Genomic DNA, 25,115 nt, shown 5'->3' with positions numbered 1-25,115 from the left:
CAATTAGCGTCAAGTCGGGGAAAGAACATGTGACTTCCGGTCTGAAATTCCAAAATAAAACCCTTCATTCAAACTTCTATTAACTTGCAGGATGAAAATACACAATTTATTATGTATATTCACCCTTAGAGTTTTTCTCCATTTATTTTTGATAACATGTTTTTCAGTGTCATGTAAACATGTTAAACTATATGGGTTTTAAAGGCAATTACATTTTAATTAAAAACTACATATGTAGACCAAAGTTGTGTGGTTATTCTGCGTCAGCGTACAGAGTGATTATATCATAAAGCGACTGGACAGGTGATTGTCAGCAGCACCTGTCACTGTCCTGCGAACACCAAAATTAGTGTTAAGTAGAAAAAAATGAAAATAAAAATAAAATGAAAAATATAAAATCAACAGAGGACTGGGGCTTCTAACTCACACTTTATATAATAACTTAGTGATTAATTGCTATTTAGAATATGGTCAGTTCAAACTGCACAGCAGTTGATGGTAGTAAACAATAATTTTTTTTTTTTTTATTGTTTTTTTATTATTTATTTAAAGCAATATAAGCTTACCCGAAACCTTACTTTGCCTACTTGTAAGTAAATGTTTATCTTTTTTATTTTTTTAGGAATATATACACAATTAATCGTAGAGTAATACCAAATCTGTTACATCTATAATTTACAGCAGTTTATTATACAATATACCTGACTTCCGGTTTAACTCTCCGGGTTTCCATCGAACTTGACGCAACTGAGACTGTGTGAAAGTGTTTGAATCCTCCCGATTCAGGAGGGAAGACGTCATCATATCAACTCCTGCAGCTGTCAACGATGAACAAATACTGTTGTCTTCAGGTGTCCTGGGAAATATAGACACTGTGTTATAAACGGCACCGGCGCCACTCCACAAGTTAATGAACATGACCGGGGCTTTATTTTCATTCATAAAGTCCCGTGAGAATGATTGAAAGCGTTGAAAGCGTTTAAAACATCATTTGATTCACCAAACTCAAACTGATGTAACAATAAATGTATATTTTACAGCAGGTGCCATTTATCAGGAAAACTATCATTTTAACAAATCATATAGGCCACAAAACTATAACCTCAAGGGAATATTACTCTTAAACTCTGTGATGTACTTTTGCTCTTTAGACATGACCTCGAAATATATCTCAGCCATAGAACAAGGTTCTGCTAAGATATGCAAAATGCTGACTTTGCCATTCCAGTTAGGATGTTCAATAATATGAGCGGTGTGTCTTTATTGGAAATGGCAGACATCACGGAGGCTCTGTCAAAAGGTGATGGTACAAGCGATGCATTATGCAACAACTCAGACTCATAACTTCATTAAATTTGCATGACTGATGCACATTGATGTTCCCATCCTGCTGATACAGCTCAAGTGGTTATACAGTGAAACTTCTAAAGGAATCAACATCCATCTGAAAACTTCTTTCAGTGCACAGTGGACAGTATAAGAAACACGATGATGGATAAGTCATAGCAAGACTCACAGGTCAGAGGGTTATGAGGAACGTCTGACGATCCTGTCAAATAAATAGTGTTGTGATGCAATACTGATTAAATTATGAGATGCAAATACCACACATAGAAACATTTGTTTTTTCACATTTTATTTCTTTTCATTCTCATACATGATGTTTCCCAATATACTGTAATGTACATGACGATTAGAATTAAGATTTACAAGTTTCTTCTTGCAAAGGAGAGAACATCAGTGTGTTAGAAGGCCGGTTTCTTTACGATTCACTTGTTTAAGAGTTACTGTGTAAAACAAATTTAGAAAGGTTTTCTACACCATGATAAAGATGAGTTTTAATGGGGTGTATTTTGAGTGTGTTTACTCAGTCTTCAGGCCCTCCTTGATGAGGTTGAGCTCATAGCACAGGGTCTCATAGCGATATGCCATACGGATCTGGGCCACGTTGGTCTTGCGGATGTCGTTGCCCTCTGGACCCTCCTTCAGGTAGTCGTGACCCAGGCAGTGCAGCTTCTCCTGAAGCAGAAAAGAACCAGCACGTTATAGTGTGAGTATAAATCACCTCTAGACGGAACATGATGTATTTTACTTTATTATTTATTTTATGATTTAAGAGCAGTCTGTACAGTGTGAGGATAGGGTTAGTGTGAGTGTATTTATCAGATGCAGAAGCAGAAGCAGAAGCACCGCTACAAATACAGATTTTCACCAATGATGTTGCCAATATGAAAAGAAAGAAAAATCTTACTGGATATTTATTAAACGTGTTTATTTAAATTATACCATATTTAAAGCTCTCCATTACCTCATGAGACATGGCACTCTGCAGCACACTGTTCCTGGAGATCTCACACATGTCGCAGGTGCTGAGCTTGAAGACCTGGGCTGCAATGGCGTACTCTTCCATGAGGGGTTCCTGTGGACATTAAGGTCACATGTCATCAACATCATTAAGCAGTTAATCTTGCACACATCTAAATCTGCATGCTCTACATATGACATTACCCATACACAGATGTAATATATCTACATGTATTGAATTTCCATATATGAAATATATGTACATATGAAGTAAAATCTCCTACATGTGTACATACATGTAGCTATACATAGCCTATGTATGTAAAAATGACATATGAAACCTGTTGGAAATTCATATATTGACAGTTTAGTATGTATGTTTAAGTTGTAGACATATGTTACATAAGTATATCCATCCCAAAGCCTGTCAACATATGTTGATTTTATATAAGTAAATATAAAATGTAGACATGTATGTTTCAAATTAATAAGAAATTAATAACAAAATCATATATAAACATATACAATTTAAATTATGTTTTAAGTATGTTGTTTTGATAAACTTGCATTTTACTGCGGGTATTTCATATATGTTGGATATTTATATCATCATATCATATTTGATAATAATTTATCCCCTTATAGGCGACATATATGGCAACATCTGTCCTGATATAGGGGCATAAATGTCATATATTACATCTCTGTATGAAGCCTGTGCATGTGTTTTCAATGACCGTTCATTCAAAACCTATTCCATTGTATTTTCATTTGGATGTGCTGTAAACGACTTTGCCTGTGGAATATAAACACGAAAACTAAAATGCATAAGTCCACAATAAGTACACAATACAATGCCCATTATACGCAGCACAATGTGCACCATTGTCTACAGTCTCATCAAAGGCCTTCTGTCCATGCGCTCAGACCTTGGTGTAGTGGAACTGCATGGGGTCGTCGGTGGACAGAGACACGACCAGGCCTTTCTTGTGGAACTCCAGCAGCGGGTTCTTGGCGTACTCCAGGAACAGGCTGTTGTTGCTGAGGGGGGACATGGCGATTGGGATCTGGGTCAGGAAGTACAGGTACTGCAGCACAGGGCTCTGGTGGTGTAAGAGAGAGAAAGATAGAGATAATCAGTGGCAAGTCAATGTACAACTGTCAATTTGTCAAAGCCTGGAATTTTGACTTGTTTTCTGGACTTAAATACTTAAAGGGCAATAACTATTGTATTAACTGCAAGACATTAGTATATCACTTGTGCAGTTGTCCAAATATCCCCTTTACAAATTTGCTCTTTTAGAAAACCTGCTGTCAGTTAAAGATTGGTGCAATAACCCAATAACTAAACCCAATAAATGGAAAGAAATTTAAGGTTTTGAAGTAAGATTCAGGATAACGACCACTCTTATTAGCAAACCTGAAGTGTTACTTAACATTTCAGATCTGGGTTTCAAACTTTAGACCTTAAAAGGGCTTTTACTCCCTCTCGGACCTCTTTATGACTGGGGTCTTTATGGTCCTTTATTCAGAGAGCGTGAAAATACAATATAACCTTAAAGGACGTATTTTGGTACTTTCAGATATGAGGTTATATCAAGAAAAAAATTCTTTGTTAAGTGGTTTTAATGTCTCCAGCATGGAAGACACACCAGTCAGTGCCTTATACAACATTATGAGAGGTTATTACTCTGTTGGTGTTCAGGAACTGGGTGTAGAAATTACAGAAGACACAATATGGGGAAAAAATTTAAATACTTCACTTTGCATGTGTCTTCCCAAACTTAATGAATCTATCTCCAATGTGCCTTAAAGAAGATATATGTAGAGAAATGACATCAATCTTTTCTTATTATGTTCATATTGTGTTTTAGGTGCATGGAAACTTAAGTTAGGGCTCCTCTAGTCTGACACCTAGAACTAGTGTTTGATCATGTGTAAATGATTTTACACTGTGTGTGTTTGTGTGTGTGTGTGTGTGTGTGTGTGTGTGTGTGTGTACAGCTGAATTAAAGTGTGAAGTGAGACGCTGCATCCGAGCTGCCTCATAGAGAGAGGGGACTGACCTTCTTGAGGTTCAGGCCGTGAGAGATGTTGTCAGCGGTCATGAAGGAAGCCAGCAGATGGGTGACGGCACCGGCCTCACCGCAGTGAGGCCTGAACATGAACGTGTTCATCCCCCTCTGTCTGGAGAGCAGAGGACAAACAAGTATTATATTACAGAAAGGAGAAATGTTCTTAGAGGAACTTGTCCTGTAATCGTCAAATATGCACTCACTGTGAGTATTCACAGAGGTATAAAGAAAAAGGTGAAAGTATCAGGGATATGGATACAAAGTGGGAGGAAACAACTCAAAATAAAAAACAACAAGTATTTAATAATCATATTCCTGCATTAAAGTAAATACAAACAAAGACAAACCTGTGTGTATGGAAACTACGTCACTTACTTGCGGAGCTGGTTGAGCACAGCGATGTTTGCATACATGTAGTAAATGTAGTAGGTGTAGGAGGGGTTCTTGACGATGTCCCACTCCTCTGGCTTGGGGCTCTTAGTGCAAAACATGTGGCCGCTGTGCTTGGACTCGTCGTCCACACTGTCGAAACCTGTCACCTACACACCAGGAGGCAAACGGTTGATTTTTACATACATTTCAGCAAAGGTTCATTTTCCTGCAAATGAAAATCTTCTGTTAATTTGCTATCCAGACGTCTGGTCACGTCAGTTGCCCACTTTCATGTCGATGTTTTGGTTTCTTTCCTACAATTATAAACCTAATTCGTGGCTTTGGCGAAGATAACATTGACTCTTATGTCTGTGTTGTGTCTGAGCTGCTATGACTGTTTCTGACTCACATGCTTGAGGAAGATGCTGAGCTCTGGGTTGGACAGTGGGTCGATGGTGGCCTGGAACACGGGAAGGAAAATGTTCTCCAGCATCTTGCCGAAGTGGGGCACGAAGTTCCTGCCTCTGAAGATGTCGCTGAGACAGACGAGGAAGGAAATAAAGTAAATGAAATCTGGATTCTAGGCACCTTTCAAGCCTTTTGCAGCTTTTCTTCCAGATTACATGAGGGAAAGAGCAGAAACCGAACACTTACTAGATCCTGGGTACTTGAATCATCCATTTGAGGTTAGGGGAGAAGACTCTGTGCTTGACGAACCAGCCGGAGAGCTTGGTCCACTCATTGGGGTTGCAGCCATAGATGGAGAGACGAGGCTCAGCGTACTGGTACTTAGCATCCTCCAGGTCACTGGCTACTTCCTGGTTTACACAAAGGTCAAAACAGGCTCAGATCAAACTTCCATGATTGTATTATCATACTGTATGGATGTCAGTAGAGTAATATTGATATTGAATATTGATCTTCAGCCAGCAGAATATCTTTTTACATAGAGACTAACCTTGATAATGGTGGCAAAGTACTCTCCGTTGATGTGGTTCTCTGTCTTCAGGTACAGGTCGCGGAGCTCGCTGGCTCCCACGGGGTTGTACTTGGCATTGAACTTATCAAAACGCTGGAAGGTTTGTCTGCCCTTCAGAGAAACACAGACACAAGAAAAGAGATTTAGATGAAGGACGGCTGACTCCGGGGATGGAACAGTCGGATCCATGCGCTCTAAAAGCAAATATCACAATAATGCTGATTTCTGAGAAAAAAAAGGTAATTTCTTATGCAAACTTGAGATGTTTAAATTTTCTCTCAACAGGATATTTGTTATCCTGATTAGGTTTTTATGTTTTTATAGTGTTTTTCTACACAGTGGTAAAATGATTGGTTTATGACATGGTCCCTGACAGGCCATTTTGGATGCAATACATTTATTGTGTCGCCTACCAGTATGTATACAATCCTACAATTTATATCCACGGTAACTCTGTTCACATGTAATCTACTTCCACCGGGTTACGTACAGCGTGCACATCCAGTGAGTCCACAGTGAGGTCATAGGGGTGCAGGTTGAGCGTCTGAAACAGCTCCCTCATGGTGACCTCCCGGCCTTTAAGGTTGTGCACGACGCGGTCAGCGTCCACGCGGTAAGACTTCTTGATGAAGCGCAGCAGGTGCTTCTGGTTCATGCAGGCGGCAGCGTGGATGTGGGTGTCGACCTGGAATGGGAAGGGGATGAAGTGAGCCAGTGTTGAGGTTTAGGGTTTCTGTGATGTAATAACTCGGCTTGGACACAAGAGGGAGCCGAGTGCGTACACAAGGTGCATGTGAGTGAGGAAAATAATAGAAAACTAAATGGGAAATGGGAGGTCTAATATTCATCTCATCATTTATGTACATGTGAATATATTTAAAATTAATATGATAAAACTTAATTTTATAAAATGTTGACATTCAGTGTACTCAAAGGAAGTTTTTCACTCTTGGATTATTGTTTCCAATTTTTTTCTATATAAACATAATGTATGTTTTATGTCACACATAAAACAAAACAATCATTGAATCCGATTTGTACCTACATTTCTCATATTTACTGTACAGCACCTTCATTAAAAGTCTGTGTGAAGAATTTAAGATCAGTCAATGGAGGAAGATGCATTTTACAATTTCCCCTCATATAAAAATCCTGTCTTTGAGGGAATTGCATCCATACTGCATGTATTTTCCAAATGAAGATGGCAAGAAGTATAGGCTTCAAATTGATTTTGCATTATTTCTTTATATCTTTTTTTTGTTTTAGGCAAATTCAGAAGCAGAAGAAAAACGCTGTTCATGGCTACCTTCCTACAGTTGTAAAAGTCCCTGTGGGGGTTCATCTTCAGCTCCTTCATCTCCTCCATCTCATTCAGCATCTCATGCACGTTGAACTTGGATGTGAGGAACTTGAGACGGCGGTGGGTGTAAGTCTTACTGCAAAAAAATACAAGGGCATACTGACACATGAGCTGCACTGTGAAGTGACTTGATGATTTAATAGCCCAGACAACCATGGGGGGTCATCTAAAAGAAGGCCAACAAGTCACCAGTTGAAAGTGGTAAATACTTGACACACATTTTTCAGAAACTGGATAAGGGTGCAGTGCATGCAGGGGTATTTTCGAAAAGTGAGATATTTCAATTCTAACGTTGAAAACAGAGGAAACGGACTCACGTTGGGCCCTGTGCAATGAGAGCAATGAGGAAGTTCATATCATCGATGAAGGTGTTGTAGTCAGGGCAGGGCAGGTCTTTGGGCTGATGTTTGTCAGCAGCTGCAGCGTTGTTGTACACGTAGATGACACCGTCCTTCATACGAGCGACGTAGCCCAGATTCTTTGGCAGGTCCTTGGCGTCAAAGGGGTCTTCTCCATTCTTTGGAGGAGTTGTGAAGACTGAGGATGTATGTAAGATAGACATATGACATATATAACGTTTAATTATGCTCATTTATGTAAACCTCAGGTCTATGACCACGTTTCTCCACACCTGGCTGCAGCTGATCCTCAGCTTTATAGCTCTCTCCCTCGATCTCACGCAGGTACTGGGAGGCCGTGTGTGGGAAGCGCTGATAGGCCAGCCTCATGTACTTCTCCCTGATGGTCAAGGCGCGGTACAGACCCTTACAGGACAGCTCAAAGTCATCCATGGTCACCTGAAGTCCAGATAAATGATGCAACAACATTTGATTAATGAAATCTGAGCAAAAAGAAAGATCTTAAATAAACACATTTATTTAAGTTTATATTGAGATAAGAAGATTAATTATTACTTATTTTCCTGGTTTTTCAGACATTTTGCATTACAGTGTCGCTTGCACAACGTGATATTATGCATTATGTTATGTCATCAGCTACCGAGAAGAAAAACATGCAGTTTTAAGTCAGCTAAAGCAGAAATAACAATCAGCTCTTCCAAAGTGTTTCTCTCTTCGTAAATGTCAAACCCCACAACCATGAAACCCAAACCCCCCGGCCTGCTCTCAGATGAGCTCCATTCATGGGAGGGAGGATTTGAGGTCACTGACCCATAGACACACAGTCACTAAAACACCTCCTGTATCCGCATCAACTCGACTCCTAATCTAGTTAAGGAACTTTTTGTAACATGCAGTAGTATAGGAGGAGAACGTTTAAAGACTGCTACTAAAAATTCAAAGAAAACAACTAATATTCTATAATTAACTTTGTTTAAATAAAAGAACAGGGAAATATTGCCCAGCATTCAATGACACCACTCTCATATCTGTCCATTCAGGACAGAGCCAGGGTAGCTTCCCCTTTTTTTTTCCTGTCTTCATGCTAAGCTAAGCTAACTGGGAGCTGGTTATTATTGTGACACTGAACGGACAGTGAGCGGTAAATGTCAAACTAGTCAGATCAAGTCAACTCAAAGTTTCTTATTCTTCTTCTTCTTCCAATTTGAAATTATGATTGAATCAATGTTCTCTTGAGCACTCACTAAACTAATCAAATTAACTTTCATATTAGCGTCCTCTCCAAAAACCTTTTCTAGGGTTCAAGAAAAGTTACGTGATGAATAATGAAAAACAAACTGCTAACGCTGATAAAGGAACATTTAACAAAATGTTTTACCTCTCAGGTTCTGTGGAATTAAATCAATAAGTTTTACTTGTAAAATAACAAGGAAACTTTAAAACAATTACTCAATCTTCGCTCAGTCAACAGAGATGTTCAGTGACATTTTTCTGAAATAACCAAACACAATACACAATACACAGTACACAGTACCCCAGAGGCGTAGTCTCCAATGATGGCCACTCTCTGGAAGTCAGGCACTTCCAGGTAGGTGGGCGTCTCCACCTTCATGGACACTACCTTGGAGGCAGCTGCCTTAGCAGCACCTCCGGGCATGGCTATGGTGCAGCTGCGCTGGAGCCTCTTGCTGTGGATAAGGAGAGGTGAGGTTTAGTGGATGGCTTCATCCACTGTCAAAATGTTTGTCAATGTTAGCCAATCAAATTTCTCTCATATACCTGGTTCTTATCAGGTAGGCCTATAGTATTGCAGTGTTCTTTCAGAGAACCTAGCAGTCCTTAGATGGTCAATCACAATAAATAACCATCTGTCTTTACCGTTTCTCAGCATCATCCTCAGTGTGCAGATGGTGGGCCATCTCATGGTGGATGATGGGGCAGTCGTCAGCCACATCAAACATGGAGATCTCATCGCGGATGTTCTCGTCTTTGGTCTCAGACGCAAAGACCTCCTCCGCGAAGGCCCGCATCTTGTCATCGGTCTCTGTCAGACAAAAGCAAAAGCACGTTCTTGTTAAGGATAGAAATGGATTCTGCTCCCCGGGGGCATCATGCAGCACCAAACTTAACAGGCTTCGAAGCAAGTCACAAACAGAACTTGAGTGCTGTTCTACATCGCATGATTATCACTGCAATGGCTACAAGAATGAATTCTGCACATGACGTACTACATCTATAACATACAAAGCATATACCTTACCTAAACTGACGTGTACAGACTCCAGCACATGCGTTGTATACATGACCAAAGACTGACGCAGACACTACACGTCTGCAACTCTGACCTCCGGTCTGGGCTGCAAACACAAAGTCCCATGCATATAGAAGAACTACAGTGATGAAGCACTGAGACACACAGTCAGCTCGACTCATACGGATACAAGATAGTAGATAAGCAAAACCTTTCTTAATGGTATGTACGGTACAACTCCAGACCCAGTTTTCTTATCATCTTTCATTGTTTGTTTTGCATTTTATAATCATTTTGCACCCCATCATCAGGATGTTAGTGGCTCTAAATGGATGTAAATGAGGCGGATTTGATCAGAATTCATCGATATGCTGAAAAAGTGACAGGAAAAGAGGGTCAAAGTCCAACATGACTGGAGTTATGAACCAAGCTATGAACAACAGTACTTACAATACAGTACAAGGACAATACACGCATGTACAGGAGTGACATCACTTGACGCCTGCGACAGATAACTGCTTTTTAGGTCAACCTCTACTTGTTACATGCACTTACTAGGCAAGAGCCAAGGCTTTGTACTCCAATATGTGATATGTTCCAGTACGGCACATATCACACGACTTAAGTGATGTCGGTTTCCGTTTCTCACCCTCCATACTTACTCTGTGGACCTGAATATGCCCAGCAAGAGAGTAGCGTCACCCAAAATGAAACCCAAAAAAAGAGAGTGTTAGAAAAGCATGGGTTAAAACATGTTATATGGAACTGCAGTACGGGTACATGAGGAACAGTTATAATATAATATTTATCAGTAAATTTACAATATAGAGCATAGATTAGAAATACATGCAACAGTATATGTCAAGGATATACTGTAAGCAATGAAATAGGAGTGTGAATGTAAATGGATAAATGGGATTAAGTTAACATACAGTGTAAGGATGGATCATGGAGAGGACGCATGACTGTTAAATTGAATTTAGCTGAACCAAATATTGAACCAAAGCTGGACAAAGTCCTGGTAACTGCATCTTCATGACACACGCAGAGACGATTTTACGTCTACACGCATGTGAAGATGCAGTTAAAATATGTCCCCCCCCTCGTTTGTGACCATCCTTTGGGTCAGTCAAACAAGTCTGAAGGTCAATGACGTATTTGATTGGGTGCTGCTTTGGCAACTAAAAAGCATTCCCACGGCGGAAGAGTCGGCGAGCTACTTGGGAAAAAAGTCATTTATTAATGTAAATGTTCACTTTCAGTTCAGTTTTGATTGGTGATGCTGTGTTTGTGAAGCATCAGCATCAAGACAAAACTGAGAACTGATATCAAATGTGAACACCGGATTAATAAATGTCATCACTTTCTGATTTCTAAGGAACAGATATTCATTTACCAAGATCAAATTTACTTGGTTGCATTCAAGTGCACTTGGAAAAAGAATATTTGGGGATGTGACTTATCTCACATCCATACAGTAAACCATGCATTTGTAATGCTTCACATTGTCTCTCATACTCTCTGCTAATATTCCCCAGCTCCATACTTACTTCCTCCCTCTGGTGAGTTAGCAAAAAATCCCAGTCAGTGTGGGAGTGTCCAGGTTAGAGGGAAACAAAACAAGTGTGGTTATGTCTCAGAGCAGCAACAACATCAAAACAATTGAGCTTTGCTTATTATTGGGACTCCTCCGTTAGTAAAAAAAAAAAAAATAGTCCCATTGAAAGTCATCCAGTTCTGTGAATGTGCAGCGTTCATGACAATGTTTCTGTACATTAAATCCAAGTAATCTGGTTTGTATACCTGAGTAAATAAACAAAACTTTCTGCATGGCTAAATACCTTTAGAGATAAGCAGTTAAGATAAGCATTATGTTTTCTGTGATTTGGCTGAACTGACCCTTTAATATTAGACTGATCTGAGTTTGATCAGTTTGAGCGTAACACAGTTGTTGTCAGCCTCACACACCTGCTCCGGCTGATAAAATAAAAATGTGCCTGCGTGGCAAAACTGGTGTGAAATCTCTGTTGTCACGACAAGTGTAAACAGTCTCAGACACGTTCCCCGCCAGTACCTGCGAAATCAATACAAGCCTATCAGTTGTGAAATCAAGCTCTTCAGGCGGCAGCTGCTTGGACCATTGCATTTCTATTTTTTCCCCCTTTGAAGAAGTTGCCAGTGGCCTTGTGGCCCTGGTGAAGGTAAGCCTATAATTAGCAACCATTACAACAGCATAGCGGTAATGATAGAGCTCTTCATACTGGGGACATGCTACAAGAAGGAACACAATGCAAACTGCATGTCGCGCTTGACCTGCGAGAATCTGATGACAGATCACCTCCATCTAATGAAACCTCCGACATTTTCATTAACTGAAGCTCATACACACGACATGAATCCTTACAGCTGAGCTTGAGAAACTTATTTAGATGTTGGAATTAGAATAATATACAAAAATCTGCAGTTTAGTTCAAGCAAAAAACACAAAGGAAATGTGAAGGTTAACAGTATTTTTATTTAAAGGAAATGTCCAATTCTGGGAGGATGACTCCTTGTGATGCCTATACATTAACTGGTGTGTACTCCATAGTGGAACTATATGCATTTCAACCCTAGTGAACCTGTCATTAAAGCTGTCAGTAGCATCCATTTAAAGAGACACAGCCGCACTGGCAAACACATGGGAGTTTATTATCTGAACAGTTGCTGATATTCTGCATTAGGAAGGAGTGTGACCCCTACACATGATATACATTCAAAGCATTTTGAAAAAAGTTTTGGGAGCTCTCACTTCCATTCTTTCCATAGCTCTCAACAAACAGACATGAGGGTGGCATTTTGACACAAAGGTCCAGTTTTGCACGTTTAAGCCCCAGAGTCATTCTGCCCACACTCACCTGGCACTAAGACTTTAGGCATGGTGACGCTCTTCCTGAGAAATGCTCCCTGAGGACTGGTAAAAGGTGGTCAGCCACTGGACCACTGTAGTAGGGAAGTGTGGAGCCCTGAGCTTGGGCAGTGCAATATCAAGCTCCCTCTGCCTCACGTGTAACCAGAACCTGCTGTGTCCACATGGGACACGCCTAGATGTAACGGGGAACTCATATGTGTCCAACTCTATTTTAAGTTGTCTATGTGCAACCCAGGGCTCACTGACAGGCACAGATTGTAGACAAAGAGACGGGTATGTGTGTGTGTGAGGGGCTTTGTATTATATAACACCCTGATAGCTCTACAAGTTGCTCTACACATGGTAGGTGGGTGCTCAGATGGTTGCTCATGAGTTAATTTGAGCAGATTCACTACACAAATTCTATACAATGCAAATGCAACAGATAAAAAAAAAAAGGTTATTGTTGTTGCTGTTGGGTGAAAGTGTCAAGAAAATAATAAATATTATATAATATATACCTTGCTAGCCATCTTAGTTTAGCATGTTAGCATGCTATTATTTGCTAATTAGCATGAGGCACAAAATACAAATACTGCTGATGGGTATTGGACAATTTAAAGTGTCATGTCTGTGCCTAGTTCTCAAGACACAAACATAGTGATATTGCCAGGAGAAAAAGTCAGTAGGTCACTAAAGTCATTAGGATTCATCATCTGGGGACTATAAATGTCTGTATCCAGTTTCATAAGAATCCGCTAATTGTTGTTGGGAGATTTTTGTCTGCACCCTGCAGTGGTGGACCGACCGCTGATATATCGTCATCAGATTCTTTTTTTTAACGTTCCTCTCCAGACATATTTCAAACTATGTAAAAATACTCTGCTATGATCCATGTTTAGTTTAACATGATTTTCCCACATAAAAAGTGAAACAGGAGGAAACATCAGAGAGAATGAATCAGATGAGGAGTCTGTTGAAACCAGAGCCAGAGACTAGCAGATGGATCAGAGCGGTTAGCGTAGTTAGCATCCTGTCAGAATGGTTAGCGTAGTTAGCAACCTGTTAGAACGATTAGCGTAGTTAGCGACCTGTTAGAATGGTTAGCGTAGTTAGCATCTTGTCAGAACACTTAGCATCCTGTCAGAATGGTTAGCGTAGTTAGCATCCTGTCAGAGCGTTTAGCGCACTTAGCATCCTGTCAGAACTGTTAGCATAGTTAGCATCTTTTATTTGTTTATATTGTTTGATAGCTTGTAACTGGCAGTGGCTAACACAGTGTTGGTGGTTGTGCTAATGCTAACTCTCTCTCGCTCTCTCTCTCTCTCTCTGTACTGACAAAGTTTCAAGTTTATTTAGCACCCCCTTCACCCGGTCCCCACAAGTCGACAGGAATGGTTCGTTAGGTTTGTGATGTATCAAAAACCCTGGCTGTCTGAATCTGTTTTTATGAGACTGTCATTGGTTCACTGCAGTTAAAGGTGGAAATATGCAGTCATGCTGTTGACAGACTCTTTTGCTCATAATATGTCTTGTGTTGTATAAAAAACACCATGTGGGTGTTAACAAGGATAAAAACTTGATTTTCATCAGAGGGGGGTTTTCAAACGCTCAAATGTCCAGTATCAGTTCATTTACAGCATCTTAAAATGCAGAAAGTTTTACCTTTATTTGCATTAGAATTTAAAATAACCCTGTTATGTCACCACACTAGACTGGAGGTGAATGCATTTTCATTTGTTCTCCTCAGAGCAACGAAAATGTATATTTGAAAAACTCTAAAAGTTTTTTTTCCCTGGGAACTTGGAAGTAATCTCTTTGGTTGGTGAGACAGATAATTCCCTGTTGCCCTCACCCACCTTTTACCATTCACTTATGTCACACACTTCTGCTCCTCAGTTCATCCTGAGACGCTGTGTAGCTTGAGGACACTTAACAAGCCGTCTATTTTTAGGGAATGTGATCCTAAATGTCAAAGTTCCTCTTATGGCGCAACTAGTTAAAGAGATCAAGTTTGAAACGGGCAGTCTGTCAGTTCAGCCCTCGGAAATTAAAATGATCAGACAGGATTTTTAAAGTTGTGAAAAGCGTGTGTTTGAGGAAATGACAAACCTTTGTAGATAGTAACATTTCAGGTGGATAGCTTCCAAATATTTGACTAATTCAGCCACTCATCTCAATTGATCTGACACTGATGGGTACAAGTTTCAGATGAACATTTCTTCTTTGTGCGTTCATTTTTAATGCTACATCTCAGATTTATGCCATCGCCAATCTGCCATGTGAATGTGACCTCCGAGGACAAACCCTGACACAGGCCGTCAGTGAAAAGTTCTCTGAAGAGCCTCGTTTTCCTGGTCTAAAGAGATCTGACTGTTCCTCACCATGAGCCTGAGAGATTGTGAGAGGCTGGACGTGCGGTTCACTCGAGCAGGGAGTCCAAGTTCCCCCCCCCCCCCCCCCCCCGTCTCGCATTACTCGTCATCACCCGGACTGTCAGACACTACCAAATTACAACAGGTGCTCTCCTGTCCTGCTTCTAGCGTGGGAGTTGTTTGGGTCGAGTTTGGACGTCACATGAGCTGAAAAACATGAACATGAAAAATTAAAGCTGTGGATTTTTTTCATCTAAATCCAAAAGGAACCACCTAAATTTATACAGTATATATATGTATAGTAGTTTTTATGTAGCAATCCTGCAATAAATCCTCCTTGTATGACAGTTATAATATTCATCTTGTGTTGAAACTGTTTTAAAGAGCTGTTGATTCAAACTTTACGATCATTTTGGAGGCTGCAGTTGATGGTGCACTCAACTCAAAACAACTTTATTTATCCGCTAGGAACTTAATTAGTGTAAAAGCAAACACAACACATAGTCTGCAAAATGAAAAACAGGGAGCAGATGACAAACAAGTCCAGCTTAGCTAGTGTAAAACAGTTTACAATGGTGATTGTGCTTAAAATAATCCAATGATAAATAGTAGTAAGGTGCTGTTGAACTGCAGTGACAGGTGTTTCTATTATTTTGTCCTCTGCATTTACACCAATGAGGCTAGATAACAGAAACACCTCTCTGTATGATGCAATACAGTCCAACGGCACCACAACACATCTGTATCAGAGTGCATTACTTTGAGCCGGGTGTTCCTAATGAACTGCCAGAGTGTAATTCCAATATATAAACAGTTCAAGTTGGTGTCAAATAACAATGTTTTGTTTTGTATTGATTATTACTGGTGTCAAATTCATGGGTGAGTACAGATCCTCCAAGTGCATGTGGGAATAAAACTTAAACGTCTGATCCCACAGCCTCATTCAGTCGTGTGACAGCAGCGTTAAAACAGCGTACATGCACTGTATTGTCTGCAAGTGTTGACATGTTGTTGATTCTGACATCAAGATACTTGTTCAAACGCTGAGCGAAAAGCCAAACCTGACACACTGTTAATAAAAAGATGAATCTCTGTGCTAAATAAATGATTTTTAATTTAAGTGAAATCTGAAATCTTGACAGCTGCATAAAATATTGAACAGCCCTCATCTAAATGAATAGAGGTTGAGAATATCACAGAGGAATGAGGTATGTGCTTGATAGTGGCGGCTTTGGTTTGCGGTTTACAAGTCCAACATGTTTACGTGCGCCGCTTGGATTGTAATCACGCTTCCTGTTAGAACGATAAGGAGGAACACCCAGATCTAAAGACAGCACTGATGCATGATCCTCACTGCTCACTGCACATATACATGACCTGATCGTTCCATCAGACTGTTTAAATGTCACAAAAGGAACAAAACAGATTCAGTGTTTTCTTAAACTGTGCTGCTCCTTAAAAAAAAAAAAAAAAAAAAGCAGAAGCAGCAATTTCACATTTTAAAATCTCACGGCGTGACAGCCCATAAAAATAGAACTTGCTGATTGGTACAAACGGCGGAGGTCATGGTGGTGTGTGTGACTTAGGGATCAGACAGGACGCTGCCTTTAACAGCAGATAAAATTGTGCTCGGTATCTTTAAAGTGAGACTGTGCAACTTTTAAAAGAAGAAACAGAATATTTATTCTCTTGAATGAAAAGTTGAGCTCATTAGCTAATAAAGCACACACGCGCTTTATCCAGTTAAATCCGGAGGCTGCGGTGGAAATGGTTCTGATCACAGCAAAGACACACACACAGCTACAGCTATGGGTTCAGGGTGAATAAACACAGACTGCAAAATAAAACAAAACTCCAGTGGTCAAGAGGTTGGTTGTTGATGTGAATTAAAAAAAACAAAAAAAAAATGCTGCAAACACTTGTAGTATAAAATTGCTAAAATTGTTCATGACATTCATTTAATCTTCACCTGCACCTTTCCTACCGTGATATGTCAGAATGCCTCCTGGGAAAAACTTGAGTGCTGTACTTAAGTATATTTTGTAAGAATCTGCACTTGAGCTTTTTTTTTTTTTTTTGGAAACATACTGTATGTCTTTGACTCCACTACATTTCTATGAAGCAGAGTTTTTTTTGTTAGCGAATGGAGATTCTTTACCGGAGACTTATCCATAATTTTAGAAAAGATTCCTTTGTTTTCAAAATGTTGTGCTGTGTTTACCGAGACCAAACTTCATCACTGCCTTAAAAAAAAATTAATCTTTTGTTGATTCAAATGTGTTTTTATGGCAATTTGTATCATAGCTTTTTATTCTGCAGGTTTTCTGTCAGTGCATTCAGGAGGTTGTCGTAGTAACTGTGGAGCAACACAACAATGTATTGACATAAAAAATGTACTTTTGAATACTTAAGTATTTTTAAAAGCAGGTTACTGAAGTACTTGAACTCAAGTAAAAATCTGAGGAGCTTTCACTTGTATTGGAGTAATATTTGACAGGGAGGGTAATGGAGCTGTGTACGCACTTTGTCTGATTATTGGTGAATATTAATGAGGTAAACGATTAAAACGATCAGCGCTGGCTCTGTCTGAAAACATTTTGTTGTTGTACAAGTTCATAGAAATCTAAAACAAAATCTGTTCTTCCGCGTGTTTGTTCAGGCAGAATGGAAACTATGCAAGATGGGTGGGATCATAAACTGTCCTCCAGTGGTAGATGCCCTTAGGAATTTTAATTGGCCTTAACTGTTCCTCCCAACCAGAACATTCACCCCCCCTTCCCTGAGCAGACAGGTCCGAGCACCGGTACCACAGACAGGACAGAGAGGCAGGTCCCTGCGATAGTTTATTCTTTAACATTAACTGTGCTTAAGGTTTTTGTTTCTGTTAATTACTTTTTGTTTTTACTGTAGACAGTGATTGAAACTGTCCTGAAGCTCGACCAGCGCGTGATGGGCAGACAGATTAGAGTGGATCATAATGAGGGTCATTTAAGCTGTCTCCACCACTTCCCCTACAACAGCCTCCGCACAACACGCTTCCAGTGTCTTTTTTTGGAAAACGCAGACTGGGTGCAATGGAAGTGAAGGTGTCTGTGGACGGTATCCCACGCGTGGTCTGTGGAGTCACAGAGGAAACAACATGTCAAGACGTGGTCATAGCGTTGGCTCAAGCCCTGGGTATGTACATGTGTGTGTGTTTATTGTGGCTACCATTGATGTTCTGACGCGGTGCTGACCCGGCTGGTAACCACGGTCATCTCTCTCTCTTCAGGTCAGCCCGGACGTTACACGTTACGGGAGAAGTTCAAAGACTTTGAGCGGTGCATGACGCCCAACGAACGCCTTCTGGAGACTCTGGAGAAGTACGGTGAGCAGGCCAGGGAGGTCCAGCTCACACTGCTCCACAACGGAGCCTCTGTCTGGGATGAAATGAGCAGAACAAAAGTTGGCAGATACCAACCTTGCCCGCCACTGAGAAGAAAAGATGCAGGGGCTCGGATGCGGCGGAGCAGCGGTTCACTTAGTTTGCATCGCCAAAGCTTGCCGCCGTTGACTTGTTTGAGGCAGGAAGCTGAGCAGCAAAAGGAAGAAGTGAAAAGGCCTAAAAGAAAGTCTCTGACGCTCATGGAGGAGGCCTGGGAATGGCTGGAGAGTCTGGGGAAAGGCAAAGTCTACAGTACTGCCTGCGATAAGGAAAGCAGTAAGAGGACCGATAAAAAGAACCGTACCTCTCTGGATGTTTGTCTCAGTGTTGACAAAGACAATTTGGGTCGAAGCAGCAGAGGCAAAGTCAGAGGCGAGAAAAGTTTCAAGTCAGACTTGGATCGTCAAACGTCCTGCTGCATGGGAAGTCAGACGAGAGGTAAAGAAAGCAAACACTACAAGAAAAATCAAGAGGCTAAAGCCGACGACCTGTTCAGCTCAAGCTGCGTTACGGTTGAAGATGAGAAGAACAGCCTGAGAGAGACCGTCATATGTCGGCTCGGCTGTTTGCAGGATTTACAGGTCCAGATTGCACTCATAGACAAACAGATTTCTGAGCTGGAGGAGAAACAGAGGGCCAAAAGAGCCGAGCAGGAAGCGCAGCAGAGAACGGCTGAAGAAGAGACGGAGCTGATAAGGTTTTGGGAGAATGAATTAAAGGCAGAGGAAGGTTATGAGAAAGATCTGCAGTGTCAGTTCCTAGAGATGAGGGCAAAGGCTGTTGATTGCAAGGCCACACTGGAGGAGTACAAGCACAAAATACAGGGGCTGGATTTCTTTGCCTCTCAAAGCGTCGCTGGAGAGGATTCAGAGACGATTTCCATAGCCGGTGCAAACGCCGCCACTGAACTTTCAACCAAGTACGCGAATCGCCAACGATCTGATCCAGATGGGGATGTAAACGTTAACAGGAAGTTCCTGCCCAGAAAAGACTTCAACGCTCCTCATGCTCTAGTTTCTCCCAGCCAGATGAAAGAGCGGCGGCCCACGGGTCCCGCAGAGCTCAGGGAGTGGTGGACACGCTGGTCTGAAGCCCAAAGCTCTCAATTACAGACTAAAAAGAAGGTGATTCACCGCTCTGAACTGACTATATATCTGGGCGGCACGAAGGTTTAGAATCTAATGAATGCTCCTTTGTGCCAGTTTAATTCCTCACGTCGCAGGGCTCCAATCCTCTGGGTTTAACTTGTATTGAGTGTTTGTACCCAAGACTTCCTGTATGTATGTGGCTGGAATGGAGCCCCAGTACTGTGGTGCATTCACTTCCACACGAGCCCAGTCCTCTCACAGTTTGTTGCCTTCGGTGAGCCCCCTAGTGATTGAATAGGCTCCATGTCAGAGGTGAGACCCTGTGGTCCAAGAGCATTATTTTATTTTATTTTTTTAAATAATGCAACCCATTCACTGCAACATTTTAACCTCATAAAAGCAGTCACAAATTCAAATGTTATTTTATAATTAAACCTGGAGGTAGATGATTCTTGGCAACTATGAATAGTATCCAGCCCATGTGACCTTGTGTTGAAGTCAATTATGGAACACTATATAATTGTACATGTTAAAAGCCTTTTACTGGAGAGGGAAATCAAATAAATGTCCTTGCACCGGCTTTGTCTGGCAGACAGCGCTTCATCTGTGCATCATGGGGATTCTGACCTCAATAGGAACTCTAATGGCACCGAGATGGACTGTGGATGATGCATTTTCCTGTTCTGTGCGACTCAGAGCTAATGCAAGCGTTCAGTTTAAAAAGAAAAAGAAAAAAGAAAGTAGGACTGGACTGAAAGCTTTGTCTCAGGTGAATTTGTAAATGTTGTCGTCTGCTGAGAAGTCCTGGATGTTATTGTTCTTCGATGTGGCACGATGGTTCTGTTAGTTTCAACTATGTACCTTTGTGTTTGTTATAAAACCTGTCTAATGTTTTATAATGTTGAATGAAAATATCTGGGTTGTTTCTTGCCCTCATGTCAATGAGTCGTTTTCACAGCTACATTATAATTTTCTTAGAATAGTCTTAAAGCAGATTTGCAGCCGCTCTCTGAAATAAAAAGACAAATACAAACCAGCTCATGATTTTCATAAAACTTTAATTCAATTGTTTCATTCAAGACCATTAACAAAAGTACATGAGAACCTCTGTACGTGGTTCAACTGAAACCCGGTGATCTCTAAAGTTGAAATTAATTTTGACTGTAACTTAATGTGCAGAGGCACAACAGCTCACCCAACATGTCTCCAGAGCACAATAACTGATGTCCTGATTTTTAATGTTTTTTTTAATGTTTTTTTTTTTTTTTTTTTTTTTTACTGAATTTCTAATACTTTACCTTTCTCCTTTAAGTTAAATTTGTTTCATTATATCTGAAGTTTGAACTTTCACTAAGAAAGAAAAAAAAAAAAAAAAAAAAAAAAAAAAAAAAAAAAAAAAAGAAAAAAAAAAGCACACATTACATACAGTATAGTTCAACCCACAGGTTTGGGATGCATATCAGTATTATTTCTACTAGAAAAGACAGCCACCCTAAGATTGTTCTGAATATTTTGGCGGTTGGCTGGGAACAGAGGATACATCTAATTTTTGTTTTTTTGTTTTGTTTTTGTTTTTTGTTTTTTTTCATTTCACTTTGCTTGTAGTTTTTAGGCACCTTATTCTTACTTAATTCAATATTAGCAGATTGAGTTTCAATGGAAAAAAAGCAAAAACATATGTGCAAGAAAAAAAGTACATAGTATAAAAGAACTGCAGATATAAGATGCCACGAGGAATTCTGCACCTGGGAAAAATTGCTTAAGTGGAGCATGTGAATACCAAAAAGGTATCTAAAGGCTCCAGATTGGTAAAGTAAATCCCATTAGATCGACTACTTTGACATTCACATACATCACACACACACCATGCTTTCTCTTCAGCTCTTCAATAAAGCATTTTTAAAACTGCTCAAAAAACGGAGCAGAGAAGAATCCTCAGTTTAAGCCCGCACATATGAGAAATATGATCCTCCTTATGGAGGGAACTTTGCTTTGCTTTATGCGTTTTTTTTTTTTTTTTTTTTTAGGAAAGCATACAGTAGTGGAAACTTTGATAATGAATCCATTTCAAGTTTCCATGGGTAAAGGAGCAAATATATGAGACAAAAAAAAAAAAAAAAAAAAAAAAAAATGGAGCAGAAGCTCAAAGACATGCCAACAGTCACACTCATTCACCCAGGCAGACTATTGGACAGATTACAGGTGCAGAATTCCAGTCAAAGCAGATTCAAAAAGATAGGGACATAGACAGCCACACAGTCATCACTCTGATTTAGAGGGACGAGGCCCTCAGAAACAAATACCTCCATTACACACTATAATCACTTCTAGGGTACATCACACACGCACACACACACACTCAGAGATCCCATGTACACTGCAGTGTGGACTCTGTATCAAGTACATCATACATGGGAGGCAGGGAACCGTGGAATGAGAAAAGTTCCCGCGCAGGTATCGATGGGGACAAAGATTACACATGCCGATTACTGTATGTGTGTGTATGTTCTGTGTGTGAGTTTGTGTGTACAAGCATGTGTCAAATCAAATTCCCTTATCTCCTGCTGTTGCCCTACGGGACAGCATCCCACCAACACTGAACGGGGCGGGCTCTGTATTGCTCAGTCGATGACACCAGGCTGACGAGTCTTGCGCTCCACATTGAAGCCCTACAGAGGAGAGGACAAACTGTGAATGTTGATGCTTATATTTCATGCCAAATCCAAGTTATCCAGTGGGATTTGAAGGTTTATGGAAGGACAATGTAAAAACCTGATCTGATTTTAAATATTACACAACAACCTCCCCCTCAGCCTATTTATCTATCTAGCGTCGTTTGTTTTTCAGATAACAGCTAAGCACCAGTCTCACAAGCTTCATATTGGTTCTCGTAGCTCGTTATGTGTGAAAGAAATCAATAAAATGAGACACCACTAATGATATCACAGCCAACTTTGCTGCGTTCAGTGCAGATGAAAGGTTGACTTTTAAGTCTGTATTAGGCTATTATGGCCAATTAAAAAAAATGAAGTAGTAAGTCTTTAACATTCATGATAAAGCACCTTGATTTTTCAAGTACTTTAACAAGTATTCTGCACATACAGCTGATAATAATAATGAATGGAAAAGTGGTCTTAAATTTCATACCCATACAGAAGTATAAAAGTCTTAATTCATTAACAAATTTACAATATTTAACATTAAAAAAAATCAAATTATTATTTGAAGCTATCGTTTAATTATTAGACAGTGAAATGACATATCTGCTCAAAGAACAATTAAAATACAGGCAAAATGTACCTTTGAATTGTCAGGACCGCGGGGCTGTCTTACAATGACCAGGCGAGGAGCACTGGCGTCATCAAGGGTGATGCTCTTCAGTCGGTTCACCAGACGGTCAGGACGAGGGGTCACCACCTGTTTTGGCCCCTCGCTGTCGTGATAGGGGCGTAATAAGAATTAAAACATCGACACCGAGACCAAAAATTGGATTGCATGTATCCGGGTGGAGTCCTTACCTGACTCTACGCACGTTGCAGGCACTACATTTTCCTGTGCGTTGATTGAGGACAACTGAGAACTCCACCTCATCCCCGGTTTGGAGCTCCAGGCCATCTTGCACTTCTTTTACATGGAAGAACAGCTTCTTGCTCTCACCAACTTCATAAGTGATGAAGCCAAACTGGGGGCAACAAAAACAAAGCAAAACTTTAGGGGTTTAAAAATCGGGAGCCTTTCACTGCAGTGTCACGTGCGCTGTAGAAACCAAGTGCTCTAAACAATAATGAAACTGTAAATTAATAACCGACAACCTACCTGGTCTTTGACACACTCCACCATGGCTCTACGCTGAGGGACTACATTACAGGCCATCTTCTGTCCAGTTTGAGCGACTGTGCAAACCTGGAACTTCACAAGTTCTCCTTTCTGCAGACAATCTGCCTTGTTCGCCATACCCATGATTCCAAAGGGATAATTCTGGCCTTTAGTTCCACCTGAAACAACCAAGAAGGGGGTGATGTCAGCTCAACTTCCCTCCCCCAAAGAAAAACTGTGCTTTAAAATCTTGGGTTTCCAAGTGCCATCATACGTTGACACCAACCTTCCTCTGTGATTTCAATAAGCCCTTGGTATTCTGTCTGGGAGGGGTCTACACTGCGTAAAGGACGGATGACTTTCCCCATCATCACTGTCACACCAACATCATCTCCAATGCCATTCACTAAAAAGGAGGGAAAACACAAGATTGCACATAGCTTTTATTTGCAAGAACTGAAACTGCCATATTAGAAATCAGTTAAGACTTAAACCCCTCGTACCTGCAGCCACTTTGGTAACCTTCTCAGCGCTGACTTTGTTTCCTTTTCCCTTAGAGAGAGTGTACTCGACTGTGTCGCCCAGCTCCAAGTTCTCCAAGTCTCCACACATTTCACTGGAGGAGAAAGCACAGATGAACCGTGACTTAGATATCAATTAACATTTCTTTGGGTGTTATTAATAAATAAAATCAGCAACTTAATACGCATCTTACAACTTAAACGTCTACCTGTAGTGAAAGAAAATTTCTTGGTCATGATTTGCTGTCTCAATGAAGCCAAAGTTGTCCTTCAGTGTGGCAACAAATCCATGCAGTCTCTTGGCACTGGAGGCGTTACGGTTCAGGACCCTGATGGAGACAGCGCTCTGTTGGCCGGTTCGCTTCACTTCGTTGATAGAGAACTCCACCTAGAGGACAAGCATCACAAGTTTCATACGGTGTAGACAAAATAAAGACTAAAAAGGTGGCAATAGTAGCAGCATTGGTCTGCTACAGACCTCATGATGCCCATGTCTTCAGCAGTATCTGCAACAGCTGAGGTCACTACTTTAAGTCCCTTCACTGAGCAGTTTACCTTGTCTCCGACCTGTGGGTGACCTCCTCCCTCCAGGTCCTTAACATGGTATGGCACAGTGAGTTTCACTCCACAGTCTTCATATGCAATCACTCCTTCCTCAGATTCCTGCAGAGAAGGCCACACATCAAAACCTTCATCACCTGAGCATCACCAGTGTTTGATCCAGCTGGCTCCAGCCAATGAAGTCTCTCAGCAACGCTACACTTGTTTCTCAACAAAACTCGTTTAAGCTACTAAATGCCTCAAACATAAAAGTGTATTAGAGGATGATGTGCAGATAGCCTACACAAGCACACGAGAGGCACCAGTGTGTGCAGTGCATCACTCAATAGCAGCACAGTTGGTTAGCATTAGCCTAGTCTACTGCGACAGCGCCGAGTTACAGCCTACTAATGCAGGGCTGCATAATTACCCATCACTAATGTAGTTTCATCTATTGGGAACAGTCCTGTAATACCCAGATTCAGAGTTATCACCTGAACCAATCACAGTACGCGACTGACTGAGATCATTTCACATTTATTCCCAACAAAAGATGATGAAAAGTATGTCTATAAATTCAGCAGGACAGGCTTTTTTATGCTGTATAAATCATTTGTGGTTTTCTTGCTGCCACTTAAATTACTACAACTGTTTTGAGTGTGAAAACATTTAGCAACTATTTTAAATTCAAGCTTCCAAAAAAAAAAAAAAAAAAAAAAAAAAGGGAGAAAAAGCTGAGTTGTTTATTTTCACTAGGTTGT

The 25,115-nt window shown here is 40.6% G+C and overlaps 3 protein-coding genes across 13 annotated transcripts in view; 1 reads left to right on the top strand and 2 right to left on the bottom strand.

The window, feature by feature from the left end:
- Positions 1 to 1,619: 1,619 nt before the first annotated feature.
- On the bottom strand, positions 1,620 to 12,747 carry ampd1 (adenosine monophosphate deaminase 1 (isoform M)). Of its 3 annotated transcripts, XM_023401271.2 has the most exons (16): positions 12,598 to 12,747; positions 10,363 to 10,371; positions 9,328 to 9,493; positions 8,984 to 9,137; positions 7,722 to 7,887; positions 7,408 to 7,627; positions 7,037 to 7,166; positions 6,221 to 6,415; positions 5,710 to 5,841; positions 5,406 to 5,569; positions 5,161 to 5,287; positions 4,755 to 4,918; positions 4,371 to 4,491; positions 3,234 to 3,407; positions 2,309 to 2,419; positions 1,620 to 2,019 (listed from the first exon to the last, which is right to left on the bottom strand). In XM_023401271.2, exons 1-16 carry the CDS (start codon positions 12,617 to 12,619, stop codon positions 1,864 to 1,866), a joined length of 2,211 nt encoding a protein of 736 aa, XP_023257039.1. In that variant the 5' UTR covers positions 12,620 to 12,747; the 3' UTR covers positions 1,620 to 1,863. The 3 variants fall into 3 exon arrangements, with proteins under 3 accessions (XP_023257039.1, XP_087028799.1, XP_087028798.1); XM_087172673.1 differs by lacking the exon at positions 10,363 to 10,371 and having other exon boundaries at positions 12,598 to 12,746; XM_087172672.1 differs by lacking the exons at positions 10,363 to 10,371; positions 12,598 to 12,747 and adding an exon at positions 9,710 to 9,767.
- Positions 12,748 to 17,758: 5,011 nt separating this feature from the next.
- On the top strand, positions 17,759 to 20,513 carry rassf11 (Ras association domain family member 11). Its single transcript, XM_023401295.2, has 2 exons — positions 17,759 to 18,142; positions 18,237 to 20,513. Exons 1-2 carry the CDS (start codon positions 18,040 to 18,042, stop codon positions 19,562 to 19,564), a joined length of 1,431 nt encoding a protein of 476 aa, XP_023257063.1. The 5' UTR covers positions 17,759 to 18,039; the 3' UTR covers positions 19,565 to 20,513.
- Positions 20,514 to 20,518: 5 nt separating this feature from the next.
- Positions 20,519 to 25,115, bottom strand: part of csde1 (cold shock domain containing E1, RNA-binding) — a 13,125-nt gene continuing 8,528 nt past the window's right edge. For all 9 annotated transcript variants that reach the window (XM_087172666.1, XM_087172667.1, XM_087172668.1 and 6 more), the window contains 8 exons: positions 24,370 to 24,477; positions 24,024 to 24,202; positions 23,797 to 23,909; positions 23,580 to 23,699; positions 23,294 to 23,472; positions 22,996 to 23,159; positions 22,778 to 22,910; positions 20,519 to 22,146 (listed from right to left, as the gene is read on the bottom strand). In XM_087172666.1, coding sequence (XP_087028792.1) covers positions 22,099 to 22,146; positions 22,778 to 22,910; positions 22,996 to 23,159; positions 23,294 to 23,472; positions 23,580 to 23,699; positions 23,797 to 23,909; positions 24,024 to 24,202; positions 24,370 to 24,477 — 1,044 coding nt within the window. In that variant the 3' untranslated portion in view covers positions 20,519 to 22,098. The remainder of the gene's footprint in view (positions 22,147 to 22,777; positions 22,911 to 22,995; positions 23,160 to 23,293; positions 23,473 to 23,579; positions 23,700 to 23,796; positions 23,910 to 24,023; positions 24,203 to 24,369; positions 24,478 to 25,115) is intronic.

The sequence above is a fragment of the Seriola lalandi genome, unplaced genomic scaffold (assembly GCF_002814215.2).
Source record: "Seriola lalandi dorsalis isolate HSWRI2012SDOR001 ecotype SW California unplaced genomic scaffold, Sedor1 jcf7180002053574, whole genome shotgun sequence".
In the NCBI taxonomy this organism is placed as follows: Eukaryota; Metazoa; Chordata; class Actinopteri; order Carangiformes; family Carangidae; genus Seriola; species Seriola lalandi.
Note: the sequence above shows the minus strand (reverse complement) of the source record. Positions and strands in the feature narration are given on the sequence as shown.

Bases quoted from the DNA above. Each gene is read 5' to 3' on its own strand.
- rassf11 (XM_023401295.2), top strand. From the start codon at position 18,040: ATGGAAGTGAAGGTGTCTGTGGACGGTATCCCACGCGTGGTCTGTGGA. The intron at 18,143-18,236 runs GTATGTACATGT...CTCTCTCTTCAG, and splicing joins AGCGTTGGCTCAAGCCCTGG to GTCAGCCCGGACGTTACACG.
- ampd1 (XM_087172672.1), bottom strand. From the start codon at position 9,752: ATGTATACAACGCATGTGCTGGAGTCTGTACACGTCAGTTTAG. The intron at 2,420-3,233 runs GTCTGAGCGCAT...TAATGTCCACAG, and splicing joins TGCAGTTCCACTACACCAAG to GAACCCCTCATGGAAGAGTA. The intron at 2,020-2,308 runs GTAATGGAGAGC...TTTCTGCTTCAG, and splicing joins AGAGTGCCATGTCTCATGAG to GAGAAGCTGCACTGCCTGGG.